The sequence below is a fragment of the Camponotus vicinus genome, unplaced genomic scaffold, assembly GCF_025532165.1.
Source record: "Camponotus vicinus isolate PSW18456_S1 unplaced genomic scaffold, iyCamVici1.0 SCAF_10, whole genome shotgun sequence".
Classification (NCBI taxonomy): domain Eukaryota; kingdom Metazoa; phylum Arthropoda; class Insecta; order Hymenoptera; family Formicidae; genus Camponotus; species Camponotus vicinus.
In genome coordinates this window covers 14,305,701-14,316,048 of record NW_028141946.1, presented here as the reverse complement: position 1 = coordinate 14,316,048, position 10,348 = coordinate 14,305,701, and the positions used below count along the sequence as shown (strand labels likewise).

Here is a 10,348-nt window from a genome sequence, read left to right as displayed (position 1 = left end):
AGAATCGGTCCAGCATCTGGCGAATCAATTGCCAGCGTGAGAATCGCGAAATAGAGACATCGTCAAGCGAAGGTTCTGGAACAACAATTAACGATTCGCCTATCAGAAAGTGCGCTGACGTAAGAGCATTGACGTCGTCAGGATCGTCGGAGATAGCGCTGAGCGGGCGCGAGTTTAAGACCGCCTCCACTTGAATGAGCAGCGTGCTTAGCTCTTCGTAGGTGAGGATGGTGTCGCCGATCACGCGTCGAAGATGGAATTTGGTAGATTTTACGGCGGCTTCCCATTTGCCTCCGAAGTGGGGGGCCGCAGGAGGGTTGAATTTCCATGTCGTTCCGTCAGCGGCCAGAATGTTGGAAATTGCGGCAATTTCCTTCGAAGCTGCGTGGAATAGACGACGAAGCTCGTTGTCAGCGCCGATAAAATTGGTCTCGCAATCGTAAGGGTGCTGCATCGGCCACGCCGCCCAATGAATCGGCGGTAGGCGGCTAGGAAGCCTTGGGTGGTGTAATCTGTAGTCACCTCTAGATGGACTGCGGAAGTTGAGAAACAGACAAACACCACGAGGTAGCCTTTATACCTACGAGCTGCGCGTCCACGCCAGGTGCGAAGCTGGAATGGTCCAGCGTAATCCACGCCGGAATGAAGAAACGGACGCGTGGGTGTGACGCGCGAGATCGGCAGGGAGCCCATCATCTGTTTAGCCGTGGTGGCGCGGTATCTGATGCATTTAAGACATCGCCGAATATAGGCGCTGACAGGAGAACGACCGCCGATGATCCAATATTGTTGGCGTAAAGTTGCTAGGACAATTTGAACTCCGCCGTGAAGTGTTCTCTTATGGAAGTCGGCAATCACTAGACGGGAGAATGAAGAGTCTCGTGGTATGATAACCGGATGCTTGATATCCGGGTCGAGCAGGGCGTTTTTGAGTCGTCCTCCGACGCGAAGAATCCCGTCAGCATCAACGAAGGGAGCGAGCTTCAAGAGCGGGTGCGAGCGAGGCAGTGGTTCCTTCCTGGAGCAGAGTTCAAGCTCGCGGCCGAAGAACACTCGCTGAGTTTCTTTGAGCCACAGAGACCGGGCGTGGGAGATCTCGAGAGGGGTCAGCGCTGTCGGATGGTGAGTCTTGGTTCCCTTGAAGCAGGCAGCGGCACGCATGATCCAGGCCGTGACTCGGAGTAAGCGGTTGAGCTGTGAAAATCGATCAATGAGGTCCCAGTAAGTTGTCTGAGTGCTTACCGTAGACACACGGAGAACATGTAAGCGGCGTTCCTCGAGGTCGATAGACTGAGCGAGCAGAGGCGTTGTCGTCGGCCATCCTACAGAGGGACCTTGCAGCCATGAGGGCCCGTTCCACAGAGAATGCTGACGAAGCTGATTTGATGAAAGACCGCGAGTCACGCAGTCTGCTGGATTGTCCGCGCCAGCGACATGATGCCACCGGGCATCCGGAACCAATTCTTGGATGGCTGCGATTCTATTTGAGATGAACTCCTTCCACCTGGACGGGTTTCCTTGAATCCAGGCGAGGCTGACAGTTGAGTCAGTCCAAAGATGAGCAGGAACGTATTGATAGCCGAGACTTTGCCGAACTCGAGCTAAGAGACGAGCAAGTAGGACGGCAGCGGAGAGCTCTAAACGAGGGATCGTCTGTTTTTTGACCGGAGTGACTTTACTTTTCGCGGTGAGTACCACCGTAGCATCCGCAAAGCCGTGGAGAGTTCGGAGGTAGATAACTGCTCCAAGCGCGTTTTGCGATGCGTCCGAGAATCCATGAAGCTCGATGCCTGATGAGGACGAAGAGCAACCCAGCCATCGCGGAATCGAGAATTCCGTTACGCCTTTTAACTCCTCGTTGAAGGTAGTCCATTGCTGACTTAGCGATGGAGGCAAGGGGTCATCCCAGCCGACCTGTGCCTTCCAAAGTTGTTGGATGAAGATCTTGCCAGTGATGGTGACGGGAGCGAGCCATCCGAGTGGGTCAAAGAGTTGAGATATTCGCGAAAGAATCGACCTTTTAGTTACGAGGCTCGAAGGACCACCAGTAGAATCAGAGAGACTCACGTGGAATTTGAATGAATCGTTCGCAGGCTGCCACACGAGGCCCAAGGTGCGAGTCTCGGTTTGGAACTCGCGAGAGGTTGAAATTTTAGATGGTTCCACTAAATCCGAAAGAATGGTCTCATCGTTCGAGGCCCATTTTTGCAATCGAAAGCCGCCCGCCTTGAGGAGTTCCGTTAATTGAGTGACCTTCAGTCGTGCGATGTGAGGAGTGGCAGCTCCGGAGAGAATGTCGTCGATGTAGATTTCTGTCCGTAAAATATCGGCAGCGAGTGGGAATTTACTATCTTCGTCAATGGCGAGTTGCTTGATGACTCTGAGTGCGAGGTACGGAGCGCAGGTCAGTCCGTACGTAACTGTGCATAGCTGATATTCTTCCGGAGTATCGGTATCGCTCCAGAGAATACGTTGAAAGTCGCGGTCGTCTGAATGAACTTGAATTTGCCGGTACATTTTTTCGATGTCGGCTGCGAAGGCGACTAAATATGTCCGCCAGCGGAGAAGGACCGCGTCGAGATCAGTTTGAAGTTTCGGCCCTACGTGAAGACACTCGTTGAGAGAGGTGCCGGTGTTCGTGCGCGATGACCCGTTGAAAACGACGCGCAATTTGGTTGTAGAACTAGCCTCGCGAAGGACGCCGTGATGAGGCAAAAAGACCCTAGGACGATTCTGTTCCTTTTCCGCTGATACGGCAGTCATGTGACCTAAAGCAGCGTATTCTTGCATGAATGCCGTGTAACGTTGGCCGAAAAGTGCATCTCGTTGGATTCATTGGCAAACTCGTTGAAAGGAACGGGTTGCGGCAATGCGTGAGTCGCCTAGGCGTTTGGAAATAGACTTGAACGGAAGTCGAACTACATAGCGCCCGGTATTGTCGCGAGAATGTGTGGTGACGAAGTGATTCTCACATTCTAGTTCTTCAGGGCTAAGACGCTGAGAAGCTGGAGACGGAACTTCTTCCTGCATCCAGAACCGTTGAAGATTCTCGTGCAGGTCTTCATTGAGTGTAGGTGAGCCGACGGTGACGAAGACTTTGCGAGGTGTGGAGCTGATCGAATCCACTGGTCCTGAAATGATCCAGCCGAGTGAGGTTGATTGCGCAATCGGTACGTTGGAGGAGCCTGCTTGGATTGCGCTAGTTAGCAAGGATCCGTAAATGTCCGCGCCGAGAAGTACATTGATGGGCCCTGGGACTGCGAAATCTGGATCCGCTAACGGAAGCCCGACGATATGAGTCCAAGGAGTGACAGTCACCGGCTTCGATGGAATTCGACCGGTAATCTTGGGTAGTACGAAAGCTGTCACTGAGAATTCTGATGAGGTGTCGAAGCGTGAGTGAAATCGCAGTGTGACCGACCCTCGCGTTGAGCTAGCGTGTTGAGCTCCGACGCTCAGAATAGGAATTGATGCGTGGCTGCGTGGAAATTGAAGTAGTTGAACGAGTGACTCTTGAATTAGAGAGACCTCCGATCCTTGATCCAGCAGCGCCCGAGCTTTGATGGTGCGGCCGTGGTCGGTGATTAGAGTAATGACAGCGGTAGCGAGTAACACTTGCTGACGCTCGTGCGACACGGCAGCGAGATGAGAGAAAGCGGCTGGCAAGGTGGATGTGCTCGGTTGTGCGCTAGAAGTGGAACTCGATTTGCTTTCGAGATGATTGCTTGGTGAATCGCGATGCAGGAGCGTATGATGTTGCCCTTTGCACTTTCGGCAGCGTTTGACGGTACGGCAGTCACTAAGACGATGTGATCCTAAGCAATTGAAGCAGAGGTTTTTCTGAACTGCGAAATTATGTCGCTCTGCAACAGGTTTCGCGGAAAACTCGGAACATGATGCGATATAATGTGCGGCATTGCAGAATGAACATGAAACGTTGTTCATGATAACGGCGTGAGTGCGAAGTGGCTTAGATTTAGCGTTTGTCTTCTGAGCGGAGAAAGGTTTTGCGGTAATGGCGCGAGATTGGACGGATTCGAGAGCGCGAATTCGTCCTTCTATAAAATGCTCGAATTGTGCGAAGGTAGCAAGCTCAGTTGAATTGCCCTGCTCGAGTTCCCAAGCCTCGAGCGTCTGTGAGTCGAGGCGACGAGTGACGAAGTAGACAAGAAAGATGTCCCAGTACTGGATGGGTACGCCTAGTGATTCCAAGGCTCCGAGAGACTCCTTTACCGTAGAGAGGAGTGCCTTGAGTTCGGTGCTTGATTTTTGTGTGAGTGGTTTTAACTCGAAAATTCGATCTAGATAGGTAGAGACTAACAAACGTCGATTTTCATATCTCGCGGTGAGCGCTTCCCAAGCGCGCGAGAAATTCTCGGCAGTTACCGGGATGTTGGCCAGATATCTCGACGCTTCTCCAGTTACTTGAGCCTTCAAATAATGCAACTTTTCAACAGAAGAGACGTCCTTATTAGATGCAATCATAGAATGGAAGAGATCACGAAACGATGGCTAATCGTGATACTCGCCAGAGAACTTAGGTAGACTGATCTTAGGCAACGCGCGACACATTCCTGAGTGCGAACTTGTACTGATCCGACTTGAATTGACAGCATCATCGGCTAGCTCCGGTAGCATTTCGCGGAGTTACAATATACTGACTCTAGAATCGTGATATGCTTTTTCGCAATCATTATACAAATCGGAAGAAAAATATGTGTTCTCACGTGTCTCGTCGGTGAGTACTCCGAGAAGTTTGTCATGGTTGCTCTGAAATTTTTCCCAATTCTTCTCGAGGGATTGAATCCGTGAGTCCAACGTCAATCGATTTAGTTTGTCGATTCCAAGCTTCTTCGTGTTTTCCAATGCTCGAGCGATGCGGCCGAAAAGGTCGTTTTGTCTTTCGATGAGTGTCGCGAATGTTGACATCGTGTCGAAAGCTTCGAGAAAGATCGAAAAAAAAAACTCCTCTGTTCAAATCGAGCTCAACGGTTACTGCACGATAAGGCACGAGAATACCAATGCAGCTTGAGGAAATTCCGAATCGACGTCACTTTGACACTTCGAAAAATGATCACTTTCCGCACAGATCACTTTTATTATTTGAGAAAGACCGAGAGTATTAAAGAGCTGAGAAAGTCTTAGAGATAGATCCGTTAGATCAGTTAAATCCGGCTCGAAGGACCAATAAATGTTAGGAGATCGAAGGAAAATTATTGAATATAGTGCACTGTCTTTTAACACAATAAACTGAACTTTATTTATCGAAAGAAAAAAAATCGATTAACGGAGTAACAATTTTGAAAAGAGACGCGAAATCGAAAAAGCCGTTATCGATGCGAGAGACAATAGAGATTCAAAAAACGATACTTCTGAGACGCGTGAACGATCGAGAGCGACTATATCGGCGGTTTGTCGGGATCAGCTGTTCTGTCGCGTGGCGCGAGGCGCGAGAGGCCAGGGGAAGGAGCGCGGGTAAATATTGCGGCAGGTCGAAAATCCATATGTTTCGCGAAGTCGAAAGACAATTGAGAATAAAATCTGAACACATGTGCATTCAATTACTTTGGATGGAGCACCTGTTAATAAGTCTATGTGTGCACAATTTGGTGCTGTTTTTGACTTTAACACTTCTTTGTATACTTTTTGTCATCTTGTAACAAGAGACAATATTTTTATTTTTTTGGATCCTTCCCATGCTATAAAGTTAATAAGAAATACTTTTGGTGACAAAAAAATTCTTTTAAATGAAAAAGGGGACATAATAAAATGGGATTATATCATCGCACTTTATAATAAAGAAAAAACAGAAGGATTAAAAGCTGCCACAAAATCAACTGGACGTCACATTAATTATTATAATGAGAAAATGAATGTTCGTTTAGCAGTCCAAGTTTTGAGCGAGAGTGTTAGCAAGGCATTAATATATTGTGAGGAGAAAAAATATGATGGTTTTAAAGGAGCTTTTGCTACAGCAGAATTTTGTTAATTAATGAACCAAGCATTTGATATATTAAACTGTCGAAGTAAATTTTCTAAAAAACCCTTCAATCAGCCCATTAATAATAATACAATTGAAAAATATGCAGAGTTTGTATCATTATTTAAAACATATGTTTCTAATTTAAAAGATAATACTGGCAAAAAAATCATACATTCAACAAGAAGTACGGGGTTTATTGGAATAGTTTGTAGTTTAGAAAATGGACTTGAATTATATCGAACTTTATACTCAAAAAAATATATTGAATATTTACTTACATATAAATTATTACAAGATCATTTGGAGTCATTTTTTAGTGCAATCCGAAGTCGTGGAGGATTTAATAGTAATCCATTAAGTGTTATTTGATCAAGTTTTATTTGAAAGTGCTTATAAAAAGTTGCTGGTACACCATCAAGTATCAGAATCAGCATATGCTAATTGCACAATATTAGATACGACATCAATATTACCTATTTCCCTTCCAAAACATAAAAATGTTATTAATACTATTAATAACAATGAACAAATTGATTTAAATGCAAATGTTTTAAATGATCATGATTACATATCTGCTATTCCTGTTTTAAGTACATTTGTCGAAGATGTCACAAATTATATTGCTGGATTTGTTGTGAAACAAATAAAGAAAAGAATATCATGTACAATATGCGAAAAACAATTAGAAACGAATGATAGTACAAACTTATTATTATTAAAAAAAATAGAGGCATGTTAATAAAACCATCAAAAGATGTTAATTATATTTGTACATGGGCAGAAAAAATTATTAGAGAATATCAAAATGAAATTTAAAAAAAAAATATGAAACCTGTAATTATTAATAAAGTTGTACAAAATGTATTACCTTATGTATTTCTCAATTTAAATCATCATATTCTTTCTCAGGAACCGTTCAATAATCATAAAAAACAATTAATTGTATGTATAACAGAACATTACATTAATATAAGATTCCATCATTTAGGAAATACGTATGACAAAGAACAGAAAAAGAGACAAAAATTAACAAAGTTAATTTTATTTAATCACGAATAAAAAATAATATAATTTTTGTACATTGTATTTTTATTTCTATCTATCCTACTTATTTGCTTAATGTAAACAAGATTAAGATTTTATTTTTTAGTATTTTCCAATTTTATGAAGAAACATTTTTTAAATACTAAAAATCTTAAAATATAATAAACTCAACATATATAATGTTATATTAATTATTTTTAATAGTATAAAGTAGGTTTTAGATGAAAAAATATTATTAAAGTATAATTTAATTTAAATTTTCAAGAAAATGCTTTATATATGTACATAATTTAAATTACAGATATTTTTTATATCTATTTTTAAAATATATTTTATTTTACAACAAAAAACTTATATTATTATTGTTGCAGAGTAATAAAAATAAGTTATAACATTCAATTTTTGGCATAATATTTTTTATAAAAGTTGTAAATCATTTATTTCTTGATAAATCATATTATAAACTTAATCTAGCTTATTTAAAACTGACATGCACAATGCATACTTCCGGACACTTGTAGAAAGAGAAGTACTAAAAAGTTCTCTCTCTAACCTCCTCCGGACACTGCTTCTCTACAGAAACTATAGGCAATTGCCAGTCCATACTTATAAGGTCTACGCTTATTACGGATGTGATGATGGCGCGACGCTACTAACCATTCCAAAGTTTCTACATTGCGATCCTCTCGCGGTCATTGATTGCTCGCGACAAAACGAGTCTGTCAAAACTGCTACCGTGGACGTGAGAATAGAGTTTGAATGCAAAGAGAACATACCGCCAAATACTACCGCCTATTGTCTCATCTTGCACGATCGGGTTGTCGAATATAATCCATTGACCGATATAGTCCGTAAAATTACATAAATCAGCAAATATCCTCTCCAATAAACACATGAAGAAAAATATAAAAGATCGAGATGTTTGACGATCGACATCAGTCTGCAATCGAACCTTGTCATCATGACTGCGCCAACGTTTGTGGATCTACAAGGATTTATTATCGGGAGGAATTTTATCGTGAAAGAAACTGCGATTCTGAGAAAGAAATCTGTACTTTCACATTATATTTTTACATGTCCCGTACCATGGCAAACGCTCACAAAATCTGAGAGATCTCAGGCTTTATGGCTGATTAAAAATCACCACGGATTGTCGTGGGATGCTGGAAACGTTTCATATTGGAGATCTAAACATTTAATTATGACGGCGGTGATGAGTGCGACGGAGGAGGAGAATGGTGCGTCACCTCTCGTATACGTTAAAGGGCACAAAAAACGACAATGGCTAGCCGATACTGGGTGATGATGCGAGAAACGATGTAATTGTCGAAACTCTGGATGCAGACTATGAGGATGTAGCGTCTTTAAATAAGTTAGATGTTAAGAATACTATGCGTTGCGAAAATCAATGTAAAAAATTGCGCTTTACAAAATGTATTTAAAATATTCAATTGGTGGTCAAATCATCATAAAGATTTGTCTAAATTTTAAATAAACTATTGTTAAAATTATATAACTCTATTCTCTTCCCCTTATAATTCTTTCCTCATCCCTTATATGCGAGCGAATATCATATTTCAGTAGACATCAGCGTCTGCCGTCTTATCATATATTATGACGCTTGATAAAGATTCTATAAATGTATTTAAATGTATAAAATGGTTGATTTATCGTTGAATAGTAGTACAATAGTGGTTCGATAGTGGTTCGATAGTGGTTCGATAGTGGTTCGATAGTGGTTCGATAGAAGTACAATAGTGGTTCGATAGTGGTTCGATAGTGGTTGATCAGGAATTGATAATGATTCAACGGTCGATCAATGTCGTTCGACGATCGTTCGATAGCTGTTCAATGCTTTGATAGTGTGCGGAGAGTTTTGAGGAACTGTTATATTTTATGTGTTTTTGTAAAGCGATACATCTGATAAAATGTATCCCCTACTCTACAGTCTTGGACCTATGTGACGCCTAACCATAACATTCTCACCACAAAGTCTCGAGCGAGGCAACAGTGAACAAGTGCGAAGAATTAAAAAATGGATCGCCTTTTTGAATTTGTATTAGATTGTGAAAATTCGAATTGGAAAGAGGATTTTATAAATAAACTTTATAAAGTTACGTTTGAAGTGACTTGTATGTGTGAGGTGAGTAGTGTTTGTAAAAAAAATTGTGTGTGTATATTGTTAAATTTATAATACTTGTATTGTACAGTTTAAGCATGAAGTCAAAATTGATGGCTTCATAAACATAGAACACAGATAACACGTAAGAGATAGAAGATATTTTCAAAGAGCTGATTTAGACGACTTGTGGGGTGACACCCCAGAGGGCCGTGAAAACGCGGACCTTTGGATATACGACGACGTATTCGCATTGCGGCGGCTCTTCGGGATGGAGCCCTACGAGGAGCTCTACGAGGAGGAGGAGGTGTGGTAGCATACTAATGTATCAAATTTTATTTTTTTAATTATTAAGATAAAATTAATGTAGCGTTTTTCCTGTTTCAGGAGCGGCACTGATATATAATATTATATTCTTAATAATAATTTTATCCTTTTATTTTTATAACTTTGTTTTCAATTTTTATATTTTTATATTTTTATATTATCATATTTTATGTAATTTTATATAATTTTTTAATATTAAGCACACACACACACAGACACACAATATGTAAAATTCACACGTTTTTAAATAAACTTATATTTTGTATTGGAAAAGGAAAAAATGTATAATTATTTACGCCCCTCTCCTTTGCGCTATCTCTCTCACTTACGCCTAAGTCTCGCGCTATCTCTCTCTCTCTTACGCCATACGGTCTAATCGCGCTATCCTTCTCACACACCTATGCGCCGTCCTTTTCCAACGCTACACTTACCTCGCGCTATCCCTCTCTTACCTTTGCGTCGTCCTATGCATCGTCTTGCGTCTTCCTTCTCGCACTTTCGCACTGTCCTTGTCACACGCTGACGCTGTACCTCGCGCCGTCCTTCTCCCACCTTCGCACTGTCCTTGTCACACGCATCGCGCCGTCCTTCTCACACGCATCGCGCCGTCCTTTTCCCACGCGGCCGCATCGCGGGCCCTCGCGGACCCCCTCCACCTCGCGGACCCCTCGTCTATCGATTCCCCCTCCCCGGGCGTGACATCACTCTCCGCGCGCCGCGGTTGCCCCTTCCCCGCGCGTGACGTCACTCCCCCGCGCGCTGGATCCCCTCGCGCCTCACCCCCCCTGAGAGGACCTGGGTTAGAACTCTCCTATATCCTCTACTCACACATATTAAATTTTAGTTCTATTTCTGTTGCAGGAAATACTAGATTG

The 10,348-nt window shown here is 42.6% G+C and overlaps 2 protein-coding genes across 2 annotated transcripts; both read right to left on the bottom strand.

The window, feature by feature from the left end:
• Positions 1-270: 270 nt before the first annotated feature.
• On the bottom strand, positions 271-2,790 carry LOC145960114 (uncharacterized). The gene has a single exon (XM_083079385.1). It carries the CDS (start codon positions 2,788-2,790, stop codon positions 271-273), a length of 2,520 nt encoding a protein of 839 aa, XP_082935511.1.
• A 42-nt stretch (positions 2,791-2,832) lies between these two features.
• On the bottom strand, positions 2,833-4,485 carry LOC145960113 (uncharacterized). The gene has a single exon (XM_083079384.1). The coding sequence runs from the start codon at positions 4,483-4,485 to the stop codon at positions 2,833-2,835; it is 1,653 nt and encodes a 550-aa protein (XP_082935510.1).
• Between the last annotated feature and the right edge of the window lie 5,863 nt (positions 4,486-10,348).